Below are 27,440 nucleotides of genomic sequence, written 5' to 3'. Positions count from 1 at the left end.
CAAATGCAAAAATAATCTGTCCTTAAACTGATAACCCAATACTATTCCTTCAGTGTAAAGACAAAATGATTAGAGTACGCAAAGAATGAATGCTGAGATCGGAGTATCTTGGATTCAAAACTAGAATCTTGAAACACATAAATTTAATTTAATTAATTTAAATTTAAATTCAATCATTTCATTTTATAGATGAGGAATCACAATCCTTTTTTTCCCCTTATCATTTCAATCAACAAAATCAACCATTATTTCATATGATAATGGAATAGGACCTTATTCCTACTAAATGAAACACGAACCAATTAAAAATATTGCTCTATTTTTAAAATAGAGAATATTATAATTTTAACAAGTCCTTTTTTAAAAAAATCAAGACTATCTTGAAGAAAATAAAATGGTTATGTTAAACTATTATCTGGCAGATATTTCTTTTCAATGTAAAGATCTTACCTGTTGGGAAACTTGAGAGTTTTCCTCTGTATATGGAAAGCTAACAGAATCATCATCAAGAATATTTTGACCGCTTTCAATTGCACCAGTAGTTCGTGCCTTATTAGCTTTTTGAACTGCTGCAGCAGCTTTTTTCTTAGGTTGTGGCACATCTGCTTCTTTGTTGGCAGCTATTTTATGAGCAAGAACTTGCTTGCTAGCTAATATGGGGAAAATATTCATTCTGAGTTTAAAAAGTGATAACATACATTTAATACAATATTATCTTTAGTTTTATTGTATCGATTTTACTACTATGTCATGCCATAACAAGCTTATTTAGTTACACAATATACAATACTGTATACAGTATTGCCTGGCATGGTATAAATGGAAAAAAAGACTAGACTTGGAAATTAAAATCCTGGATTTGTGGTATGACCTTGGAAAAGGCATGTTATCTACCTAAATTTGTCTTTTCATCTGCAAAATTGGAAGGGAAAAATGTTTGCATCAGCTCCTTTGTATTATCATTTTAAAGTGATTTGTAAATGTTCAAGTACTACATAAATTCCACATACTGATAAGCAGATTGGGAAGGAAGATACTGTTTTCCTATTTATTAACCTAAACTCCAAATTCAGTTCCACAGTAAAGGAGAGTATCTAGGATGTCTTATGCCTGCCAGGGCAATCTGGTATACTTATATAAACAACAGAGTATATGAAATATGAAATAATGTTGAATAGGCTTAATGTATAATTATATTTGAATGCTACAACTATAAACAGTAAATATTTCCTCAATTGTTTATATAAACTTTTTTTTTTTTTTGGTCAAGAAGGCTTTATGTTATATTTGCATAAATCTCTGTGTGCCTGGATAGGTCAAATTCCAGCTATATTATGTAGTTATTTCAAATGGTATTTCTCTGATCATCTTTTTTTCCTGACTTGTATTAGTATCATATAGCAATAATAATGATTTTTAATGATTTTATTTTGTAGCTAATTCATTTTTGATATCTAAGTTTCTTTACTAATTCTATGAATTTTCTTTGTATAATATATTATCTGCAAATAGTTATACTTCTGTATCTTCTATATTTCTCTATTCTTGATATATATTCTAATAATCATAACTATTATTTGTAAAACTATATCAAGTAATATTAGGAAAAAAGCATCCTTGATTTACCCCCATTTTTACTAAAAAAGCTTACATTGGATTCCATTGCAAAAAAATCCTAACTCTTATTTTCAAATATGTGCTTTTCACTATATTGCATTAGGATCCTTATAAAAGTTTATAAAGGTTCTGCAAATTGAACTATCAGAAATGGAAGAAAAAAAAAAAAAGAAAAGAAAAAAAAAAAAAGAAAAGAAACAGAAGAGCTGAAAACTACTCGAAAAAATTGTTAGTCAATGGCATCATGTTGCTCAGACTAGAATTAGAAAAAACTTGAAAATAAAAATCTAAGCAGACTATAGTTTAAAGGGAACTAAACTGAAGCAAAAGACCAATCCACAAATCTAAGATACCCTGTATTATTTGCCAGGCAATAGTTTTCAGGGCTAGATTTGTAAAATAGACACTATCAGATCCTCATAGCAGAAGATAAATAGAAATTAGCTTCTACTGGCCCAGCTGTATTTTGTAGTTTCAACATATAACTCAAGAATTCTCAAGATCACAAACTAGGCAGCACAATTTAGAAGTAATCTGACTACAAGCAGGGATGCTTTGCCTCTTCCAGATTGTCTCATCCTTTTGCTAAATTGTGCAAGTAAAAGTAAATACAATAAGGAGGAAGAAGTGGAGTAGTTAATACTTGAACCTCCTTCTCCTCTGAATTGGTCAAAAGGGAGAATATACACACATACAATTGGAGGCAAATCTATTATGCTTCAGTATAAATAGCAATCATGATCTCATGCAGAGCAAAAGCAAAACTAGACCTCATTAAATTAGATAAAGAAGAAAGATATGTGTAGAAAGTATCAGACAATAAATTAGTAATATCTGTGATAAAAATATATGTACTATGTGGCATTTATTAGCATTTAAATTCTTAAAAGAAAACTTAAAATAGTTAAAGGGAGAAATAGTTATATTGCATTAGGGTCCTTATAAAGGCTTATAAAAGTTATAATAAAAGGGGAACTCAACTAATCTCTCCCAGATCTAGATATTTCTAACAAAAAAAATTAGAATCTGAATATAATTTTAGAAAAGTTATATTTGATGACTTCTGAATATTATTGAATTAAAATTTCTTAGTTGTGAATGACATTTTCACAAAAACTGACTGAACTAGTGAATAAGCATCTCAAACAAATACAAAAAAGAATAAGAAAATATTTAATGTATGGACCACGATGCAATAAAATTTGTATTCAATAAAGGATTTTTAAATAAAAAGAACAAAAGTAATTGGAAATGAAATAACTTAATGCTGAAGAATGGGTGAGTCAAAGAAAGAAAGAACATTGAAAAAAATCAATAATTTTATTAAACATAGTGACAACAGTGAGACAACAAACTGAATGAGATAAATTGATTGAAGACCTCTCATAAGGATGTAGCTTCAACTTATGCCCTAATTGTGACTTGAGACTTTGCAATAGCAAGTTGAACTATAACTAAAAAAAGCTGTAGGCATTCAATTGTCTTGGGTGAATATTTCCCCTCCTAATCCCCCCTCCTCTTAATTAGTATTTAAATATTAATGGATAAAGAGTGTGTTATTTACTAGTGTTTTTTTTTTTTTTTTTTCTGAGATAGATTTCCCCTTTAGATTATAAGCCTGGACTTCCCCAGCCAATGGAAGAAAAAGTCGGGGGAGGGGGCTTCTGCATTTGGGTCTGTACCATCCTGTGTTTGCAGCTTGTGCTTTACATTTCTTTACTGATACCTTGTCTGTTGGGAGTTGCACTTTCTCACAAGATCATAATAAATCCTTTTATTTATTTATTTTGTTTTTTACCTTGAGAGTCCTTGATTTTAATTTGGGTAAGGGTCACCGTTCCACACAGTTTTGGGGGCTCATCCAGGATATTTCCTGTTCATGAGTGGTCCCTCCTGTACTGAATCTTTGGGCAGGTGCTCTCCAGAGAATTCTCTGGTGGTCCTTGGATTTGGCTTGGGAACTCCTGCTTCAATCAGGTAAATTCTCAAAAAGAGATACACAGAGAAAGCAAAAATGGAAGTAGTCTAGTAAAGATAGAGGATTAATTCAGCTCAGGAGATGAGCAGCTGAGAAAAGTTTGAAATCAGTGAGGTAAGTACATAACCCAGGTTGGGCAAGAAACTAGTGTTGGGGAGGGGGAGGGGGGAGAGGAGGAGAGATAAAGTCAAAGCATTTAGAGTCTATAAAAGGATTTTCCCTCTGCTAAGAACTGGTGAGCTGCTTGGGTGACTGGGATTGGGATTGGAAGAATTTAAGGCTCTCATTTCCTTTGATATTGAGAAATTCTAAGCAATTCAAGTCCATAAGGATTCTCCCATTTTCCTTTGGTAAGATGAGGTGAGTCCTCCATCAAAGAAGATAAAATACTGTGAACCTTGGGAAAGGAACGATCTAAAGTATCTGGTTCTAAAAACCCATCTAATGTCCTGGGAAGATAGCCCTTTAGGAAAAATTGGGATGAAGTACCAAATGTATAGGGATTAAATACTGTTGTTTTGTTTGGGCTGGCTCCAAGGAACTATCAATGCCCCAAGTGCTGGGTGTACATTCAAAGGAGCTTTCAGTACCCAGACAGCTGGCTCCTGTGGCTTGGGCTCCAGAACTCCTCTCCTCCCTTCCATCCCAAGGTGGGGCCCAGAACTGGAAAATTATTGATTTAGAAAAGCGGTTTGTGTTTCTGTGTGTGTGCGTGCGTGTGTGTGTGTGCGCGCGCGCTCACCTGTGTTTTGTCTTCTGTGTTTTTCTCAGTCAGCTAAATTACAAAGGAAAAGATCTATCAATTTGGAATTTAAAAGGCTTATTTTGTACATAATTGGATTTATGCAAATAGTTTTTAGCTAGAGAGAGGAAGGGCTAGTTTTGAGATAGGGGAAGTTTTTAACTGCCACTGCCACTGCCACTGCCACATCAGGAAAAAGAAAAAAAAAAAAAAAAGGAAGAAAAACTATGGACCTAAAACTGGCCAATTTGGGTCTGCAGAAATAGTTAAAATTATAGATCTGCTAAAACATTTTACCAGATTCTGGGGTTTTTGAGGCAATCATTTAAGTTGCTTGACACAATCTCTTAGCTAACTTGAGTTAGTCTGTTGTATTTTTAAGTAGGTTTAATTTATGTGACTAAAAGCCTTCTGAGGTTTAAATCTGAAGCTTACTAAAAATTGCAAAGGGAAAAAACCACCCTCTCTGGAATTTTCCATGCTTCTCTCCTTTGCGAAGACTTATGGAATCTGGTGTCCCCGATTCTTTTAGGATCTGCACTGGTGCCTCAACATCTTTGACATGACCCCCCAGCATTTCTGGCATGGAAGGTGAACTTGAAAGAGCAGTTTTCTGCCCCCTTAAATTTTGGGGCTGTGTGTATTTAAACTGGAATTCTGATTCTGAAATTGTATGAGGTAATTATTATTAACCAGTCTGTGCTAAAATTGTAAACTTGTTTATTAAGATTTTAATATATATTTTCATATACTATATGTAATATAAGATTTTAGAAATATGTGTGCATTGATATTGAAGAATTGTTACTAGAAATTTAAATCTGTATTTGATTTGATTTTAAGTTAAAGAAAATTTTGGTTCTCTGGAAACTTACCTAAAAAGGTCACATGTTTGTATCTCCTAATTGGATGAAGTATATGCAAGCTACTTGCATGCTAAATTGCATACTGGACAATCTGTAAAAATTGTATGACCTGTACTTTAATATTCTGTTAGCCCAACTGGTTATATGGTATAAATTTTGTGAAATTTGTTCCAAAGTTATTTAGATATTTTCTATATTCTGAATCTTAAGGTTTGTCTTATTTTCTCTCTTTAACAAAGACGCAAAAGCAAGAAAATTTGGCATATAGGCATATGTGTAATTGCAAAACAAATTATATTTGAAGAGTATGTAATATGTCTAAAGATAAAGAAGAAGGTGATGAGGAAGTGTCCCTCCAGAGGGAGGGAGGCTGGCTCCAAAATATTCAAGTTAGGTTTTAGTGAAATGACATCAGTGGAGATAGCCATCCCAGCTTTCTCCTGGCTCTCCTGTTTTAAGAGAGGTTAATGAAATAACATTGGAATGAATTGTACCTAAGTATGGATTTGTAGAGACTATTGATTCTGATAAAGGAACACATTTTACTTTTAAGGTTTTATAAGAAAAAAAAAAAATGGAGTGGTAATTTCATATACCTGGGCATCTGCCCTCATCAGGGAAAGTGGAAAGAATGAATCAGATTCTTATGAAACAGGATTATTAAATTGACATTAAAGACTAAATTGCCTTGGATTAAATGTTTGCCTATTGCTTTGTTAAAAAATTAAAATTGTCCCCAGAAGTGATCTGGGATTTTCCCCATATGAGACTGGTTTATCTTACTTGGGAGGAAAAAGAAAAAGCCCTCTTTTGAAACAAAGGATAAGTTTTTAAGGAATTATCATACTGGAAGTGTCCTCATTTCTTTTAGCTCTTAGGAAGCAAGAATTGCTGGCCCTAACAAGACCTTTGGAATTTGCAATTTCAGGAGAGTTGGTACTTACTAAGTCCTGGAAGAAGCAGAGTGAACAAGACATTACCAGACATAACAGATGACTGAGATAGCAGTCTGTAGGCTGAGAATATTAGGCTTAAAGGACCTATAGAGGAACCTCAAGAATGGACTGTTTAAGGACAGTTTATAACCTCTAAAACTGACTTTGCACCAGGGCAATTAGGAATGTTTTGGTGGGAGGGAGAAGAGATTGTCCTTAGAGGATTTTCTAAAAATACTGGTGTTGTACCTGTTATTTGTATTTCCAGAAAAGTTTATAGTGACTCTTCAAATGGAGGAAGTTAAATTAACATTTTTAAAATGAAGAAATTATTAATGTTGATTCTGATAGGGTTCTTTAATGTAAAATTAGCACAATATATTCTATATTCTATGTGAGTTTTAATTAGTTGTATTGAGTCATTTTAAAGCTGTTCCCATTGTTTAGGAAGATTCTGAGAACAGTGGTCTGTCTTTGTCCCTTTGAACATGGTTAATACTTGAACATATTTTGATATAGATTGGTTATTGAGCATCTAAAAACAAAATGATTTGTGTAATGTTGAATTTAAAATCCATCTACATGGATATGAAGATAAACTGTGAACTTTCTAGGATGAATCTCTTACTGTTATCAGTGTAAAATTATAGAATACTTAAATAGACTATGTAATCCTTGAGAACTAAATTCACCTGAAGCTTTAATTAATGAGACTTGTTATTTGAGATAAAAATCTCTTAAGTCTGTAGCTGATATTATTTGGAGTTTTGAATTCAGGTATGATTGTCTGATGGATTGTCAAGTCAGTAATCCACCTCTGAAAGGAATATGCAGCAAGCTACTCAGAAGAAAGATTCTGAATTGTTATGGTGGAGATTAATATCTGGGCAAGAGGTGGGAGTACAATACTGGCCTCTTAAAGTGGGATCTTTCTGATTCAGTGTCCTAGAGTGAGGGAGAGAAAATGTAGCAAAAGTTTTCATCATAAGCAGATCTTTTATGGGGGAAATGTAGTCGGGGGGCGGGGAGGGGGGGAAAGGGAGGTTTGCTAAGGTACAAAATGAAGAGGATAGTCTTCAGGATAGTCTGGGAAAGCTTAATTTCTTAACTTAATGGCAATAAAAGTCTGGGAAGGCTAAATTCCTTAACTTATGGCAATAAGACAGTCTGGAAAAGCTAAATTCCCATCGAGATTGTCTCAAAGGTTGTTGTGTCTGTCTTTAAAGATGCTAACTACATTGTGGAGACAGGAGGAATTAACAATGGACTACACAAACCCAGTTGGGAAAAAAAAAAAAAAAGACAAAAACAGGTCCAGAAGGACTGAAGACTGAGAAGAAGATGGTTGAGGAAATATACCAAGAATGGTGTGTGCAGTTTTCAAAGGTTAATAAATAAAGAGGAGGGAATGTTTGAAATAAACTAAATGAAGACCTCTCCTAAGGATGTGGTGTCAACTTATGCTCTAATTGTTACTTGAGACTTTGTAATGACAAGTTAACCTATAGCTAATAAGCTGTGAGTTATTTGATTGTCTTGGATCACTATTTTCCCTCTGCCCCCCCCCCAACCTCTTAATTAAGTACTTAGTGGTAAAGAATTAATTATATACTAGTATTCTTTTGTTTCTGGGATAGATTTGTGTAAGCCTGGACTTCCTCAGACAATGGGAGAAAAGGTTAGGGTGAAGTGGGGGCTTCTATGTTTAGGATCTATATAAGCTTGTGTTTTACAGTTTGAGCTTTGCACTTCTCTACTGACACCTTATCTGTTAAGAATTGCCTTTTCTTGCAAGATTATAATAAATCATTTTTTGGCTTTTTACCTTTAGAGTCTCTGATTTTAGTTTGGGAAAAGGTGACTGTCCCACACAATACCAATATTTGGGATACATAAAGAAAAAAAGAGAACAGAATAGATTAATTGGGAATTTATCTAAAAACACTAGAAAACCAACAAATTAAACCCCCCAATTAAACAAACTAAATATCTTCACAAAGAGATTAATAAAGTTGAAAGCAAAAATATTAACTAGTTTTTTAAAAAAAACACAATAAAATCAATATAGCATTAGCTAACTTGATTTTTTAAAAGACAGAAGATCAAATTACCATTATAAAAATTGAAAAGATGAATTCATAACCAATAACTAAGAAACTTTAAAAACATTAAAAACTATTCTAATCATATGCCAAAACAAATAAAATAAAATAGATAAATATTCATAAAAATGTAAATTGGTCCAATTAATAGAACAGGAAATAGAAAAAATAAATAATTCTACCCCATAGAAAGAAATTGAAAGAAGTTGTAAATAAACTCCCAAAGAAAAAGTCCTCACTTCAGCACTAAGTGGATTGACCAATCATTTCTACAAAACATTTTTAAAACAATTTATTCCAGTATTACACAAACTATTTGAGGCGGAGGAAGGAAAAGCATAAAATTCTTTTCATGACTAAGTATGATCTTAGAACCTAAACCAGGAAGAGTCAAAAAAAAAGAAAGTGCACTATAGAACAAAATTCCTAATAAATATTGACGCAAAAATTTTAAATAAAAATTAGCAAGAAGTCTAAAGTAACATTGCAATGATGAATGGATTGGATTTAGCCAATTATGTTAGGGGTGGTTCAATTTAGGAAAAACTATAAACTGGCCATAGTGATAACAAAAATGAAAATAAAATCATAAATATATCAATAAATTCAAAAAAGGCTTTTGAAAACATACATCATCTATTCTTGTTTGTTTCAAGAATAAGAATAAATGAAGCATTTTAATATAATATATTTTATATATTTTTTTTATGTTTTTAATATAAATTTTTTATATATTTTTTATATTTTTTAAAATATTTTTTAATATAAAAAGTAGCACCTATTGAAAGCTAAGAGTCAGTATTATGCATAATGGGGATAAACTAGAACCCTTTCTAGTAAAATTAAATGTAAAAATGACCATTATCATCATTATTATAGTTCATATAGTGTTAGAAATCCCAACCATAGCAATAAAATAAGAAAAAAAAAGGAATAAGCATAATCAAAATGGAAAAAAGTTACTATTTGCAGGTTATTTGTTAAACTTATGTAGAAAAGCCTAGGGAATTAACTAAAAAGGTTAACTAAAACAATTAACAATTTCAACAAATACAATCCCACAAAATCTATGACTTTTTTTTATATTACCAAAAAAAATCTAGTAGAGAGATAGAAAGAGAAATTCCATTTAAAATAACCATGGATAGTATAAAATAATTGGGAAAATACCTTTCAAGACACACTGAGAAGCTCTCTATATATATAATTACAAAATATTCTTTAATCAAATAAAAACAAATCTTAATAATTAGAGTATTAACTATTTACAAGTAAGAATAGCTAATAACATAAAATTATGCTTTTCACCAAAAGTAATTTATTTATTCAGTGCCACATTAATGAAATTGTTGTCATGCAATCATTCATTCATGTTTGACTCTTCATGATCCTGTAAACCATAGCACACAAATATTGTTCATGAGTTTTTTTTGTTTTTTGTTTTTTGTTTTTTGTTTTTTTTTTGGCAAAGAGGTTAGAATTATTTGCTATTTCCTTTTCTAGTGAGTTGAGGCAAACAAGTTAATTGATTTTCCTAGGGTCACACTGTTAGGACTCTATGAGTCTGGAGGAGATTGAAAGTCTACTAATTAAATTAGCAAAGGATTATTTTCTAGAGCTAAAAAAAAGGCAAAATATATCTAAAGAAAAAAAAACATCAAGAATAATAAGGAAAACAATTATTCAATATTGCATTATAAGTGTTAGCTTTAACAATAAGAAAAAAATAAATTGAAGGAATTAGGGTAGGCAACGAGGAAACAAAACTATCACTTTGTAGATGATATGACAGATGATATGTAGATGATATTTAGAGAATCTTAGAGGATCAATGAAAAACCATTAAACAAGTAACAACTTTAATTAAGTTTCAAGATACAAAATAAATCCACATAAATCAACAGAATTTCTATGTTACCAATAAAGCCCAGCAGCAAGAGATAGAGAAATCCCATTTAAAATAACTGTAGATAATATAAAATATTTGGGAGTTTTTACCTGCCGAGACAAAGCCAAGAACTGTATGAACACAATTACAAAACACTTCCCACACAAATACAATTAGCTCTAAACAATTGGAAAATAACAATTGCTTATGAGTAGGCCAAGGTAATATAATAAAAATAACAGTTCCACCTCTAAATCTACTTATTCAGTGCCATACCAATCAAACTGCTAAGAAATTACTTTTATAGAGCAAGAAAAAAAATAACAAAATTCATCTGGAAGAATAAAAGGTCAAGAATTTCAAGGGAATTAATGAAAAAAGTACAAATGAATGTGGCTTGGCAGCCATCATCAAAACCATTTAGATTTACTAAGAAATAGAGTAGCCAATCAGTGGAATAGATTAGGTTCAGAAGACACAATAGTCAATGACTATAGTAATGTAGTGTTCGATAAATCCAAAAACTCCAGCTTCTGGGATAAGAACTTGCTTTTTGACAGAAATTGCTGGGAAAATTGGAAAATAGCATGGCAGAAACTTGGCATTGACCAATATTTCATAGCCTATATCAAAATACAAATGATTTCATGATTTAGACATAAAGGGTGATATTGTAAGAAAATAAGTTGAGCAAGGGATACACTCTACCTGCCAGATCTGTGGAGAAGGGACGAATTATCCCCAATAAGGAACTAAAGAATACTATGAAATACAAAGTGGGTAATTTTGATTAGATTAAATTAAAAAGTTTTTGCACAAACAAAATCAATACAGCAAAGATTAGAAGGAAAGCAGAAAGCTGGGAAGACAATTTCACAGCCAATGTTTCTGATAAGGGCCTCATTTCTAAAATATAAAAAGAACTGACTTAAATTTATAAGATTATAAATCTTTCTTCAATTGACAAATGATCAAAGGATATGAACAATTTTCAGATAAAGAAATTAAAACCATTTCTAGTCATATAAAAATGCTCTAATTGATTAGATTAGAGCTTGATTGATTAAAGAAATGCAAATTAAGATAAGTCTGAGGTACTATTTCACACCTCTCAGATTGGCTAAGATGACAGGAAAAGATAATAATAAATGTTGGAGAAGATGTGGGAAAACTGGGACACTAATTGGGAAATGATCCAACTGTTCTGGAGAGCAATTTGGAACTATGCCCAAAGGGCTATAAAATTGTCCATATCCTTTCATTCAGCAGTCTCACTCATGGGTCTGTATCCCAAAGAGATGATAAAAGAGGAAATAAGACCCATATATGCAAAAATATTTATAGCAGCCTTTTTTTGTAGTGTCAAGTAACTAGAAATTGAATGGATACCCATCAGTTGGGGAATGGCAGAATTAGTGATAGCACATGAATGTAATGGAATATTAATATTCTATAAGAAATGATGAGCAAGCTGATTTCAGAAAAGCCTTGAAAGACTTTCATGAACTGATGCGGATTGAAGTGAACAGAACCAAGAGAATATTGTACACAGTAACAACAAGATTATGTGATGATCACCTGTGATGGACTTGGCTCTTCTCAACAATGTGGTAATTCAAGGCTATTCAAAAAGACTTAGGATGGAAAATGACATCTGTATCAGAGAAGGAATCTGAATTGAAGCATAGTATTTTCACCTTTTTTTGTTTGTTTTATTATGTTTTTTCCCTTTTAATCTGATTTTTCTTACACAACATGACAAATATGGAAGTGTTTAAAATAACTGAATACATTTAACATATATCATATTACTTGCTGTCTTGTAGAGCAGGGAGAAAAAATTAGGAAAACCAAGTCTTACAAAAACGAATGTTGAAGACTATCTTTATATGTATTTGGAAAAATAAAATAATATTGAGGGGGAAAAGAATATCAAAGAAATTAATAAAAATAAGTGGTAAAAAAGGACTATACTTAAAATTTGCAATCATTTAGAACAATTTGTTACTTTGTAAAAAGAAAATAGAGCTTGATAAATGGCATTGGATTTCTACTCATTGGAGATTAATCTTGCAAGCCTAATTAACTTTGAAGATGCATGGACCCTCATTTGACAGTAATAAAAAGTTGAGATCAGGTGAAGTTTTAAGGAGAAAGTTAATATCAAAGGACAAATAATAGGATTGATTTCTTATTAAATTCTTTATATGATTTCTCTTTAACTTTGCTGCAAGAATCTTAATAGCTTTTTTGCTTATGCGTATCAAGAACACTGAAAGGTGAAATGAACAAGTGTTCCATGAATGATGTTTCTAGCAGTCTTTATATCCATATTAAAATCAACTCTTTCTTTAGAGGTGGTGCAGTGGAGAAAGCCATGGGTCTAGTGCCAGTAAGAACTGAATTTAAATCCAGCTGCAGATACTTACTAGCTATATGACCTATGGCAAATCACTTAACCTTTGTCTGCCTCAGTTCCTTTAACTGTAAAATGAGAATAATAATAATAATACCTACCTCCCAGGATAGCATGAGTATTAAATATGACAATATTTGTAAAGCACTTATGACAGTGTCTGATACATATATATATATATATATATATGTTGTGCATATATTTGTGTTAACATAATAATGTATTTAAATGATTATTTCATTTGAGTATAACTATTATTTCATATTTTTACACATTTATTGTTTTTTTCTCCAAGTAAATGATTTCAAAACTGAACAAGTAAATATCTGCTGTTCAAATATTTTTATAAAAATTAAAAATAAGGTACTTACATTGAGAGCTTAAAATTCTTTCATTACTAAAGAAAAAAAATGAAGGAATTATAGCATGGCCTTTTCCAATAGTGCTTACAGCTTCTTCCTCATTTTCCAAGATCTGTAGTTTGATGAAAACATCAGTTTTAGAAGTGCGTACCTGAACGGTAACAATAAGTCCTACTGCCACTTTTATTGAATACCTATAAAAGAAAATAATATTAGTAACATCTGTGGAAAATTTACTAGTATTTTCTGTAATCCAAGCAAAACTAATTATAAACTTGGTAGAATAATGGTGTACAAAAATGCTATTTCAAAACTTCTCTTAAAATATCTGAACTATCAAAGTTTGTTTTTAAGCTACTAAAATAGGCCATAAAAAGGAAACTAAGACTTTTAAGAAGAAATCATAACAGTCTGCATTAATGTATTATTTAGATCTTTCCCTAACTAGCCAATATTATGAAGTTTTTTAATAATTCTAGAAACCTTATCTGAGAAAATTTCAAGATGATTACCACTGCCTTGGCATCCATTTTTAAATACCTCGCTTTTATCAAGATTAAATTTATCTCTAGATTTTCTATTGTTTTTAATAGGAATGATTATTATATTTTGTGAAAAGCCTTTCATTTATATATATTGTGATAATATGATTTTTGTTGGTTTTGTTATTGATATGATCAATTATACTGATAATTTTCTTAATATTGAACCAGCCCTGAATTCCAGTTTTTAAATCCCATCTGGTTTTAGTGTATGATGCTAGTATTTCATTTAAAATATTTACATCTATATATTTTTAGAGAAATTGATCCATACTTTTCTTTTTCTGTTTTTGTTATCCATGGCTTAGGTTTCAAAACCATATTTGTGTCATCAAAGGAATCTGGTAGGGTTCCTTCTCTCTTCATTTTTCAAAATATTTTATAGAGTATTAGTATTTATTTTCCTTAAATGTTTGGTAGCATTTACTTGTAAATCCATCTAGTCCTGGGGATTTTTTCTTGGAGAATGCCTTTATGCCTTATTCAATTTCTTTATTTAAGATAGAATTATTAAACACTCTATATCTTCTTTTGTTAATCTGGGCTATGTATTCTTTTATAAATAGTCATGCATTTTTCTTATATTGTCAGAATACTGGTATATAATTGGGCAAAATAATTCCTAATTGCTTCAACGTGGTGCATTCACCCTTTTCATTTTTTAGACTAGTAATTTTGTGATCTCCTTTCTTTTTTAATTAAATGAACAAAAAGTTTGTCAACTTTATTAAGATTTTTACTACTTCTTTTTCTTTCCACTTAATTTTCTTCAAAAGTATATCATATGAAGCCTCAAAGAAGAGTACGAACTGGCTTCCAATTCAAAAGACTCAGAAGAATTCAAAAAGGATCTTAAAAGAGTTAGAAAAATATGAGGAAAGAAAACAAGAACTTTATTAGCAAGTTTGGAAAAGGAAACAAGAAATTGTTTGAAGAAAACAATTCCTTTAAAAAATGCATTTGGTGAAATGGAAAAAGAAAATAACTCCTTGAAAAATAGAATTGGTGAAATGGAAAAAGAAAAACTCCTTAAAAATAGGATTGGTGAAATGGGGGAAAATAATCCAATGAACAAAATAACTCCTTTAAAAGTACAATTGACCAAATGCAAAAAGATGTTTTAAAAAGCTAACTGAAGAAAATAAGTCACTAAAAATTAGAATTGAACAAATATAAGTGAATGACTGAATGAGACATTAAGAATCAATCAAACAAAACAAACAAAAACCTACAAAAATATATAATACCTAACTTTTCTTAAATTCTATTCATCTCATTAACATCTATATTTTATAGTTAGATTTATTTAGCTCTGAGAGGAAAAGTTGAGGATTACCACCCACCCCCAATAGAATATTACTATTTTCTCTTGTAATTCATTTACCTTTTCATTTAATAATTTGAATATTATGCTAATTGGTGTGTGTGTGTGTGTGTAAATTTTTTAGCATTGATATTACTTCATTGTCTTATAGTACCTTCTCTTAAATCTTGAATTTGAACATCAAATATTCTGTTCAGGTCTGTTATTTCATCAGAAATGTTTTAATCATTCTATTTCATTGAATATTCCCTTTTCCCTTAAAGGAATCTACTTAGCTTCACTAGGTAGGTAATTCTTAGTTGTAATCACAGATCCTTTGCCTTCAGGAATATCCTATTCTAAGCCCTCTGATCCTTTAATCTACACTACCAAATGCTATATAGTTCTGATTGTGGACCCACAATACTGAAATTGTTCCTTGTTATTTTATTCTTGACCTGGGAACTCTGGAATTTGGCTATAATATTCTAGAAGTTTACATTTTGAGATGTCTTTCAGAAGATGATTGGTGGATTCTTTCAGTTTCCATTTTACCCTCTGGTTCTGGGATAACAGGGCAATTTTCTTTTAAATTTTTTTTGAAATATGATGTCTGCCCTCTTTTATATCATGACTTTCAAGTAGTCCAATAATTCTTAAATTTTTTTCTCTTCAATATATTTTCCAGGTCAATTTTTTTACAATACATTTTGTATTTTTAAAATATGTGCAAAAATATTTTTCAACATTCACCCTTACAGAATCCTATGTTCCAAGTTTTTCTTACTCCTTTTATCTCACCCCCTCTACTAGACAGTAATACAATGTATATTAAACACATACAATTCTTCTATTCATATTTCCAAATTTATCATGCTGCACAAAAAAAAAAATCAGATTAAAAAAGAAAAAATGAGAAAAAAACAACAGGTGCAAAAACAACATTGTGATCCACATTCGGTCCCCAAGGGCCTCTCTCTGGATGCAGATTGCTCTCTCCATCACAAGTCTATTGTAACTAACCTGAATTACCTCATTGTTGAAAAGAGCCATGTTCATCAGAGCTGATCATCCCATAATTTTGTTGTTTCTGTGTACAATATTCTTTTGGTTCTACTCATTTCAATTAGCATCAGTTCATGTAAGTCTCTCCAGGTTTCTCTGAAATCATCCTGCTCAGTGTTTCTTATAAAACAACAATATTCCATAACATTCATATACCATAACTATTCAGCCATTCCCTGACTAATGGTCATTTACTTGGTTTCTGGTTCTTTACCACTACAAAAAGGGGCTTCCACAAACATTTTTGCACATGTGGATCCTTTTTCTTCCTTTATGACCCAGTACAATACTGATAGCCCTTTGAGCATAGTTCCAAATTGCTCTCCAGAATGTGTGGATCAGTTCACAATAAATCACGAACAATATTCCAGTTATCCCACATTCCCTCCAACATTTATCATGATCTTTTCCTGTCTTCTTAGCCAGTCTTTGAGATCTGGTACAGTTAGGCCATATTCATTTGCATTTTTTCATTAATTCCATTGACTCTCTTCTTTCACATGAATGTTTTTTTTTTTTTTTTCCTAGCTCTGTAAGTAATTTCTTGGCAGTTTGATTGGTATGGCGCTGAAGAAGTAGCTTAATTAATATAAGATTTTCACTTTTATTATATTAGCTTGGCCTACCCATGAGCATTTGATATTCATCCATTTGTTTAGAAGTTACTTTATTTGTGTGGAAAGTTTAATAATTGTGTTCATAGAGTTCCTGGGTTTATTTTGGCTGGTAGAATCCTAAATATTTAATATTATCTACAGTCATCTTATTTATTTGTTTGCTTGTTTATTATTTGCTGAGGCAGTTGGGGTTAAATGACTTGCCCAGGGTCACACAGCTAGGAAGTATTAAGTGTCTAAAAACAGATTTGAACTTAGGTCCTCCTGACTTCAGGGCTGGTGCTCTATCAACTGTGCCACCTAGCTGCCCCATCTATAGTCATTTTAAATGAAATTTTTCTTTGTACCTCTTGCTGCTGGACTTTTGTGACAACATATAGAAATGGCAATAATTTCTGTGGATTTATTTTGTATACTGCCACTTTATTAAAGTTGTGAATTGTTCCTAGAGATGTTCTTATTGATTCTATAGAATTCTCTAAGTATACCATCATATCTTCAAAAAGTGATAATTTTGGTTCCTTGTTATCTATTCTCATTCTTCTATTGCTAAAGTTAACTTTTTTAAAATATATGATTATACATGGTTTAGATTTTTTTATTATCCATTTTATTTTTTTAAATTATAGCTATTTATTTACAAATTATATGCATAGGTAATTTTTCAGCATTGACAGCTGCAAATCCTTTTGTTCCAACTTTTTCCCTCCTTCCCCCCATCCCTTCCCCCAGATAGCAGGTTGACCAATACATGTTAAATATGTTAACATATAAGTTAATACAATATATGCATACATGTCCAAATAGTTAATTTGCTGTATAAAAAGAGTCAGACTTTGAAATAGTGTACAATTAGCCTGTGAAGGAAATCAAAAATGCAGGCGGACAAAAATAAAGGGATTGGGAATTCTATATAGTGGTTCATACTCATTTCCCAGAATTCTTTCACTGAGTGTAGCTGGTTCAGTTCATTACTGTTCTATTGGAAGTGATTTGGTTCATCTTACTGTTGAAGAGAGCCATATCCATTAGAATTGATCATCGTATAGTATTGTTGTTGAAGTATATAATGATCTCCTGATCCTGTTCATTTCACTCAGCATCAGTTCATGTAAGTCTCTCCAGGCCTTTCTGAAATCATCCTGCTGGTCATTTCTTACAGAACAATAATATCCCATAACATTCATATACCACAATTTATTCAGCCATTTTCCAATTGATGGGCATCCACTCAGTTTCCAGTTTCTGGCCACTACTAAGAGGGCTGACACAAACATTCTTGCACATACAGGTCCCTTTCCCTTCTTTAAGATCTCTTTGGGATATAAGCCCAGAAGTAACACTGCTGGGTCAAAGAGTATGCACAGTTTGATAACTTTTTGAGCATAGTTCCAAATTGCTCTCCAGAACGGTTGGTTGTATTCACAGTTCCACCAACACTGTATCAGTGTCCCAGTTTTCTCCCCTCCAGCATTCCACATTACCTTTCCCTGTCATTTTAGCCAATCTGACAGGTGTGTAGTGGTAACTCAGAGTTGTCTTAATTTGCATTTCTCTAATTAATAATGACTTGGAGCATCTTTTCATATGCCTAGAAATAGTTTCAATTTCTTCATCTGAAAACTGTCTATTCGTATCTAAAGTTAACTTTTCTAATACAATACTATAATACAATATTACATAATAGTACTGATGATAGAGAACAACCTTATTTCACCCATGATCTTATTGGGAATGTTTCTCATTTATACCCATTATTATGATGCTTGCTGGTGATTTTAGATAGATGCTATTGATCATTTTAAGGAAAACTCTATTTATTCCTGTACTGTCTAGTGTTTTTAATAGGAATGGGTGTTGGATTTTGTCAAATTCTATGAGTTCTGTTAGTCTGGTTTATTTTTATAGTCAATTATTTTAAAAGTTTTCCTAATATTGAATTGGCCTGGCATTCCTGGTTTAAATCCTACTTGGTCATAGTATATAACTTGCTGTAATGTCTTTACCAATATTTTATTTAAGATTTTTGCATCAATATTTATTAGGGAAATTGGTCTATAATTTTCTTTCTCTATTTTGACCCTATCTGTTTTAAGTAGCAGCACCATATCTGTGTCATAAAAGGAATTTAGGAGGACTCCTTCTTTCCCTAATTTTCCAGATAGTTTGCACAGAAATGTTTGATAGAATTCACTTGCAAATTCATTTTGCCCTGGAGATTTTTTCTTAGGAAGTTCATTAAGAGCTTGTTTAATTTATTTTTCTAAAGTGGGACTGTTTAAGTAATTTATTTCCTCCTCTGTTAATCTGGACAATCTATATTTTTGTAAGTATTCGTCCACTTCACTTAGATTATCACATTTATTGGCATAAAGTTGGACACAATAGTCCCTAATTATTGCTTTAATTTCCTCTTCATTGGTAGTGACTTCACCCTTTTCATTTTTGAAGCTGGCAATTTGACTTTCTTCTTTCTTTCTTCTAATCAAATTAAATAAAAATTTATCTATTTTGTTTTTTTTTCATAAAACCAACTCTTATTTTTGCTTAATAGTCTGCTTAGTCTCCATTTTATTAATCTCCCCTTTTATTTTCAAATTTTCAAATTTATTACTTAATTGGGGTTTTAAAATTTGTTCTTTTTCTACCTTTTTTAAATCGCCTAAGAACTGCTTTGGCTGGATCTATAAATTTTGGTCTGTTTTCTCAGTTTTGTCATTATTTTTTATAAAATTATTGTTTCTATGATTTGTTGTTTTACCCACTCATTCTTTAGGATTAGATTATTAATTTCCAATTAATTTTGGCCTTTTTCCCCCCTACAACCATGTAATTTTTATTTCACCATGATCTGAAAAAGATGCACTTAGTATTTCTGCCTTTCTGCATTTCAGTTTGAGGGTTTTATGTCCTTATACATGGTCAATTTTTGTGTAGGTTTCATGTACTGCCAAGAAAAAAGTATATTCCTTTCTGTCCTCAATCAATTTTCTCCAAAGGTCTATTATCCTTAACTTTTCTAAAATTCTATTTACCTTCTTAATGTCTTTCTTTCTTTTTTTTTTTTTTTGTATTTTGATTTCTCCAGTTCTGATAGAGCAAGTTTGAGATCCTCCACTTGCATAATTCTTCTTGTAACTCTCTGAACTTCTCTAGGAATTTGGATGCTATATTACTTGATGCATATATATGTTTAGTATTGATATTACTTCATTATCTATGGTACCCTTTAGTAAGACATAGTTTCCTTCCTTATCTCTTTTATTTAGATTTATTTTTGCTTTTGGTTGATCTGAGATCAGGATTGCTACCCCTGCTTTATTTATTTATTTATTCATTCATTCATTCATTCATTCATTCATTCATTTATTTATTTATTTATTTATTTATTTATTTTACTTCAGCTAAAGCATAATAGATTCTGCTCTAGCTTTTTATCTCTACTCTGAATGAATCTCTCTGCTTCAAATGTGTTTCATATAAACAACCTATTGTAGGAGTCTGGCTTTTAATAGAGTCTGCTATCCATTTCCATTTTATGAGAGAGTTCATCTCAATCACATCTTTTTTTAAGGATTTGTTTTTTTTTTTTTCCATTTCACCAAATTTATTTTTTTAAAGTGGTTTTATTCAATATGGCTTTTTTCCCCCATTTTACCAAATGCATTTTTAAGACAATTTCTGTATTTCTTTTTCCAAAGCTCTCATTTCCTTTGCCTATTTTTTCTTCTCTTTTTAAAGATCTTCTTTATATTCTTCCAAGAGAGCCTTTTGATTTGGAGACCAACTCATATCACCATTTGAGGTTTCATCTGGAGACGTTTTGCCTTTGTGTCCTCAGGGTTTGGGTTCTGTTTTTCCCTTCTGTATAAAAGCTATCTATGGTCAGAGCTCTTTTTGATTATTTTTAATGGTTGAGGTCTGCTCTTAGGGCAAAGGAGAGATTGTCCCAAGTTTCCTCTACAGGCCACAGTAGCTTCACACTGTGCTGGGGCCAGTGCTCCAGCTTCCTGAGGCATGTGTGTGTGGCCAAGTCCACTTGTTATGCTGGCGTTTAAGGGCTCATTATTTGCCTTCTGTAGTTGTATCGACTAATCTGCTGATCCACTGGATCAGTGGTTTCTGAACCATGACAGAGTAGTCAATATTGCACCATATCACCATAAGTGATTTTTGTAATCAAGGTTCATTTTTGTTGTTTGTTTATTGTTCTATTTTTTGATATTCTTAATTTTATTTTAAAGTTGGGCTCTGTTCCTTGGTCTGAAGTAGAAAATTATTCCAACTGTGGCTCTCTTCAACAATGAGATGATTCAAACCAGTTCTAATTGTTCAGTGATTAAGAGAGTCATCTACACCCAGAGAGAGGACTGTGGTAACTGAGTGTGGGTCACAACATAGCATTTTTACTCTTTTTGTTGTTCTTTGCTTGCATTTTACTTTGCTTCTCTCTCTCTCTCTCTCTTTTTTTTTTTTTTTACTGGTTTGATTTGATTTTTCTTGTGCAGCATGATAACTGTATAAATATTATGCATATGTTGAATTTAACATCTATTTCTACCATGTTTAACATATTTGGACTACTTGCCATCTAGAGGAAGGGATGGGGGAAGTTGGAGGAAAATTGGAAGGATTTGCAAGGGCTAATGTTAAAGAATAGTCCATGTATATGTTTTGAAAAATAAAAAGCTTTAATAAAAAAAATTAAATTAAATTAAAAAAGAGAGAAAACTTCCAACTTTTGACTTTTTTTCCTCAGTTATTTTCAGAGCTTATTTTGTGAGTTTAGAAGTTTTCAGTACTTTTAAGATGGTATGATGCAGGGAAAGGTATGGTCACTGATCCCTAGCTCTGTGCTCTAATTCTTACTCAAGAATGGTTCACGCTTGTGACTATAAGTGATGTTGCTCCTCAGAGTTCTACTCGTGATGGACAATACTCTTCTTTCTTTAAGCTTCTATAGGCAGTGGAGTTACCAAACTGTATCCAGTCTTATGTACAGGGCTAGGACATGGGATTCCCCATAATTTCTTTGTAATCAGTATCTTGATTCCCTGTGTCTACAACCCCTGAAATTTCTGCTGCTTCTGTCACCATCATCTGTCACTATATCTCACCATTTGTGATGTACCCACATGGGCTCCACACAAGGTTGTCCCCCCAGTGTTACAGACCTCTCTTTTTAATTTTCTAAGTTCTTTTGCTAGAAGAATGTTTGCCTAGTTTTTGTTGTCTTTGTCTCTTCAGAATTCCATTTGAGGAGTTATTTTACAGTTGCTCTAAATAGAATGCTGAGAGAAGTTGGCTTTAGTGCTTCTGTAATGCTATCATCTTGACTCCTCCCCCACCTTAGCTCTTTTTAGCAGTTTTATATAATTTTCCCACCTAATCATCCACAAGCTCCTGTATCTCCACATGACCCAGTTTCAGTATTGAGAGATTTTTTTTTAATGAAAAATATTTTTCCTTTATTAAAATGGTTGGGAATCCTTAGATTAGTATTTTTTAAAATACATATTATTTAGATAAATGCTAGTCATTTCAAATATAAATATACAAATCAAAATTTTGCTGTAATTTTAGACATTACAGATTTTTACAAGATTTGATAGTATACATACTTTGACATTAGGTAAAATATATATCTTTGATTCATTTAAAGACAAATATATTGCAATTAGACTTATCATTTCTTTTTTTACTTTGTTTTTGTTAAGAATAATTAATTTTATAATTATCTCTATTTAATTAAATTGAAATTAACAAGAATTTATTAAAGACATACCATAAATAAGTCAGACCCTCTGGATAACATTCTTTCTTTTAAAATTATTTTTTTCGTCTTTAAATTTTCCCAAATGCATGTTCGTACTAACTCTCCAATTTATAATTTTAAGAAAACCTATGACCAAATTATTTCAATGTATGGTGAATTATTATCTTGTTCTTCAGCATGATAATCCCTGTGGATATATCATCTCTTATTTAAAAGATTTTTCTCTATCACATTAAATGTTTTTATCTGAATCTTCTTTTTAATTTTAGCTTTTACTAGTTGATTCATAGCAACTATAAAATCAGATTATGTAGGCATATTGCCTGCTTTAGATACTGATAGCTTATTGGAAGGAAACAAGAATTAATCACTATGGGCCAAATACCATGATAAATATTTGACAAATATTGTGCCATTTGATTCTCACAAAAACCTTACAATGGTTTTATAAAAAAATAAATTTAAAATATCAAAATAGTTTACCTTTTGAAATATATATATATATATATATATATATATATATATATATATATAGAGAGAGAGAGAGAGAGAGAGAGAGAAAGATAGATATAGATATATACCTGAACATAATTTGCTTGTCATTAGGAATATAATAGTCTTTAATCTCTCTTATGGAAAATAAACTGCATACAGTCTCTCGATTAAGATATGGCAGTGGAGTAAAAGAACCGATGATACGAAGTCTCCATTTTCCAGCTGATACATAAAAATCATTCGTATAGGCTTCTGCCACAAATGAGTATCCTTTCTAAAAAAATGAAAAAAAAAAGTCCATTTTAAAATCACAGTCATTACAAAGGAAAAAAAGCAATGTTTTCACTTGGCTCAAAAGAAAAAATATTCTTTCTGATATAGTAGAGATAATAGCCTTATTGGGTGTAAACTTCAATGTATTTGGAAGTGTCTATGACTTCTCCTGGTCTGAAGAAGCAGGATATTATCAATGGGCCCTGTCTCTACTTGCCCTTCAGACATCAATCAACCTGCTGGGGACCTGATATACATAAATACCTAAATGATAAACAACATGATAGGGAAGAAATGCCTTTTCAAATTGTTGCCATGATCAAATCTCCATGGATCTATCCCAGTTACATCTGAATTTCTGCTTCAAAATTAACTATTAAAAATTTAACTAGAAAAAAATTTATCTACAAGATTATATCTGTATTTAGAATCAGAGGTCCCAGGATGAAATTTTGGACGTTATTTTAATATTCTTTGTCTCAGTTGCTTCAATTGTTAAATGATGGCATAGTATTAAATGGTTTTTAATTTTCCATTCCAGTATTAAAATCTTTAACAAATGCATTTATGATTTTGTATTTCAAATTCAAAATGAGAAACTTTGACCTGTGTGTGATTAACTTACCTCAATAAAGAAGACTACAAGGCAAAATAATCCTTCAACAAATGCTTATTTATTAAGTAGACTCTTTAGATGCAAGGCCTTGTGCTAAGCATTGGGATATAAATATAAAAAGTAAAACTTGACCTGCTTTCAAGGATTTTAATACTCTATGAAGGGAGAAAGGACATACATATTAAAGTATATGCAGAAAAGTACAAAATAAAAAAAATAAAGTTAAAGGTAGCTAGGGAGAAAGGGCCCTAATATTTGGGGGAATCATGAGCTGGCTCATGAATAAAATGAGGAATTATGTAAAGTAGAAATCAGGAGGGAGTGAGTTCCACATATGAGAACCTACAATTGAAAAACATGGGAAATGGAGTAGTTGCCAAAGCAAAGAACAGAAGGTCAATTTGCACAGGAAAGGGAGTAAAATATAATGAAATTAGAAAGTTAAGTTAGGCTACATTATAAAGTTTTAAAAGTCAAAAAGAGGAGCTAATTATGCTGGAGACAATAGGAAACAATCGGTATTTATGAGTAGCAGAGTAACAAGGCTGGATCTACAAAGGTTTAAAGAAAAATACTTTATTAGCTGTGTGAAGGTTGAATTAAAATGGTGAGACAAGACAGAGAGAAACAAATTGTGCAATTGATACAACAGTTTAATGCCTACTAGGTACAAGATGCTGAGAACATTAAGTTGTTGATTGTGTGATTAGAAAGAAGAGATTGGACATGAGAGATATTATGGAGGTAAAAACAGCAAGAATACATAAAATGATTAAAACATAGATTAAGAGAGTTTGAGGTTGAATCAGATATTCCATAATTGGACTTCAATCTCAAGGAAGACTGATAAGAAGAAAATCTCTAAAGATATCAATATAGTTTGTTATTGTTGCTCTTGAGTTATTTCAGTCAGGTCCAAAGCTTCATGACCCCATTTGTATTTTTCTTGGCAAAGATACTGATGTGATTTGTTATTTCCTTTTTCAGTTCATTTTACAAGTGAGGAAATTGACACAAACACAAATACCTATAATCACACAGCTACTAATCTATCTGAAAACAGATTTTAATTCAGTAAGAGGAGTTCTTGAGTCCAACTCTCATGCTCTATTCACTGTGCCAATGAGATGCCTATCAATGTATTTATAATAGAATAAAATACTAGAAATGAGATTATAGAAATAGATTGCAGAGATTACATACACTATGATTTGAATGGATTTAGATCAGGAATATACGACAGATTCAATACTAAGAAAAACTTTAAGCAAAATTGACCATATTAATAACAAAAACCATATGGTTATTTTAATAAATATAGAAAAAAACTTTAAACAAAATACAACACATTTGTACAACAAATGTGTACAACACATTGTATCAAACTTGCCTTGTTATCTTAAATAATATCTAAAACCAAGAGCAAGCAATAGTATATATTGAATAGTATAGAATGAAGAATATTTTCTTTTCTTTATTTTTTCTTTTATACATAAATAATGTTAAATTTTGTTTTGCACATCTCTATATGTAATGACATATTACTGTGCTGTAAGAAATGATGAGTTCAAATTTTATTTGAATTCAAACACAGCTTCAGACACTTACTAGTTGTGTGACCTTGGATAAGTCATTTCACTTTTTTTGCCCCGATTTCCTCATTTGTACAACAAACTGGAGAATGAAGTGGCAAACCACTCCACTATTTTTGCCAAGAAAGCCCCAAAGGGGGTCACAAAGAGTCAGACTTTACTGAAACAATTAAAAAACAACAGGAATCATAAATGTGATGACTGCAAAGAAACATGAAAAGATCTGCTTGAACTGATATAAAGTGAAATAAGCAGGGCCCAGAAAAACAATAAGCACAGTAATTACAACAATCTAAGTGGAAATAATAACAACATACCAAAAAAAAAAAAAAAATCAAGTGAATATAACACAATTAGAAAAATCAAGCATGACTCAAATGAAGAAATATGAGAGAAACCCCCCCCAACCTAACCTTTTATGAAGGTTATCCTGATAAAGTGGAGGGTGAAATATGTATATACATACTCTTTTAAGTTTGATCTACATTATTAATACTTCTTAGGTCTAGAAATCAACAAAACAAAAAATTATGCTCTGATTTGCGGTGATTACTGATTTCTTTCCAGTTCCTAGTCCTATCCTTTTTTGATTCTACTCTTTTCTCCAAGGATTTAAAAAAAAAAAAAAAACCCAACACTTTTTTGTTGTGCTTATCTTGCCTCTCCAACATTAGAGCATTCTAAGTTTTAGTGTTTAGAATTTTGGTCTTGTTGACTTGACAGCTTTGGGAATAATAATCAACTTTTCAGTTCTAGGAAGGTTATGTCAAATGTTAAACAACTAATAATTTCCTTTCTTTGAAGGGTTACAAGCCTGGAATATCAGGGAGAATATAATATACATATAGTTATCTAAATCTCCACTAAGTACAGCAAGGTCCCAATTAGAATGAATAATAAAGTATCAAAGGCAGTCACATTATTCAAATTTGAACTTCATATTTCTATTGAGCAGAAAACAATGACAATATTTTACATAATTATATAACTCAAATAATATGAATCAAAATACATGCAACCATTCAGGTGATTTATTATTTATACTTATCAGGATATAGCTGCATTTGAAAAAGTGTCATACTAATTTTTAAAATAAAATGGAGGGATGGGCTAGATAATTATATACTGAAGTGATAATTATTTAAAAGGCCAGACTCAGAGAGAAGATACTAATAAGCTGAACTTGGAAGGATGTCTCCATTCAGTCCAAAAATATGTGTCTGGCAATGAATAAAATGCTGGATCTGTAATCAATAAAAATTGTGTTCAAATCCTGTCTGAAATATTTATTTGGTGTGTGTTTCTAGGCAAGTCATTTAACCTTTTCATGTCTCAATGTCCTCATACGTAGAGTTATTGTGAGGATAACGTTATATAGAACTTACATTTTTTCCTAAATAGTATTTTATTTTCCAAATATATGTAGAGATAGTTTTCAACATTCATTTTTGTAAGGTTTCTTTCTCTTCCTCCCTAAGAGAGCAAGCAGTTTGATATAGGTTATATGATTTTATTATTTTAATTTTAAACATTTTTCAATATTTATCATGATGTGAAAGAGAAATCAGAACAAAAGGGGGAAAAAAAGCAAACAAATGGGAAAAAAGTTGAAGATAGCATGCTTTGATATGCATTCAGTCTCCACAGTTCTCTCTCTGGATATGAACAGCATTTTCCATCTTAAGTATATTCTAATTGTCTTGGATCATTGTATTGTTGAGAAGAGCAGTCTATCATAATTGATCATCATATAATCTTGCTGTTACTGTGTACAATGTTTTGTGGTTTGATTTATCTAATTCTGAGAGTGCAAGGTTGAGATCTCCCACTATTATAGTTCTGTTGTCTATTTCTTCTTGTAACTTTCTTAACTTCTCCTTTAGGAATTTAGATGCTACACCACTTGGTGCATATATGTTTAGTATTGTTATTGCTTCATTGTCTAAGCTACACTTTAGCAAGATATAGTTCCCTTTATTATCTCTTCTAATTAAATCAAGTTTTGAGATCTGGATGTCTACTCCAGCTTTTTTGACTTCACCTGAAACATAATAGTTTCTGTTCCAGCATTTTACCTTTACTCTGTATGTATCACCTTGCTTTAAATGTGTTTTCTGCAAACAACCTATTGTAGGAGTCTGGCTTTTGGTCCAGTCTGCTATCTGCCTCCACTTTAATGAAGAGTTCATCCCATTCACATTTATGGTTAAAACTACTAAAAAATAATTCTGTATTTCCTGCCATCTTATTATCTC

At 31.3% G+C, this 27,440-nt stretch overlaps 1 protein-coding gene across 1 annotated transcript in view; it reads right to left on the bottom strand.

Moving 5' to 3' along the window:
- Positions 1–27,440, bottom strand: part of ADGB (androglobin) — a 257,841-nt gene that overhangs the window by 26,494 nt on the left and 203,907 nt on the right. The window contains exons 26-28 of the mRNA XM_051997914.1: positions 22,791–22,978; positions 12,916–13,100; positions 451–650 (exon numbers count right to left, since the gene is read on the bottom strand). Of these exons, the coding sequence (XP_051853874.1) occupies positions 451–650; positions 12,916–13,100; positions 22,791–22,978 (573 nt within the window). The remainder of the gene's footprint in view (positions 1–450; positions 651–12,915; positions 13,101–22,790; positions 22,979–27,440) is intronic.

This window comes from Antechinus flavipes, chromosome 4, assembly GCF_016432865.1.
Source record: "Antechinus flavipes isolate AdamAnt ecotype Samford, QLD, Australia chromosome 4, AdamAnt_v2, whole genome shotgun sequence".
Classification (NCBI taxonomy): Eukaryota; Metazoa; Chordata; class Mammalia; order Dasyuromorphia; family Dasyuridae; genus Antechinus; species Antechinus flavipes.
This window is presented reverse-complemented; position numbering and strand designations above follow the sequence as displayed.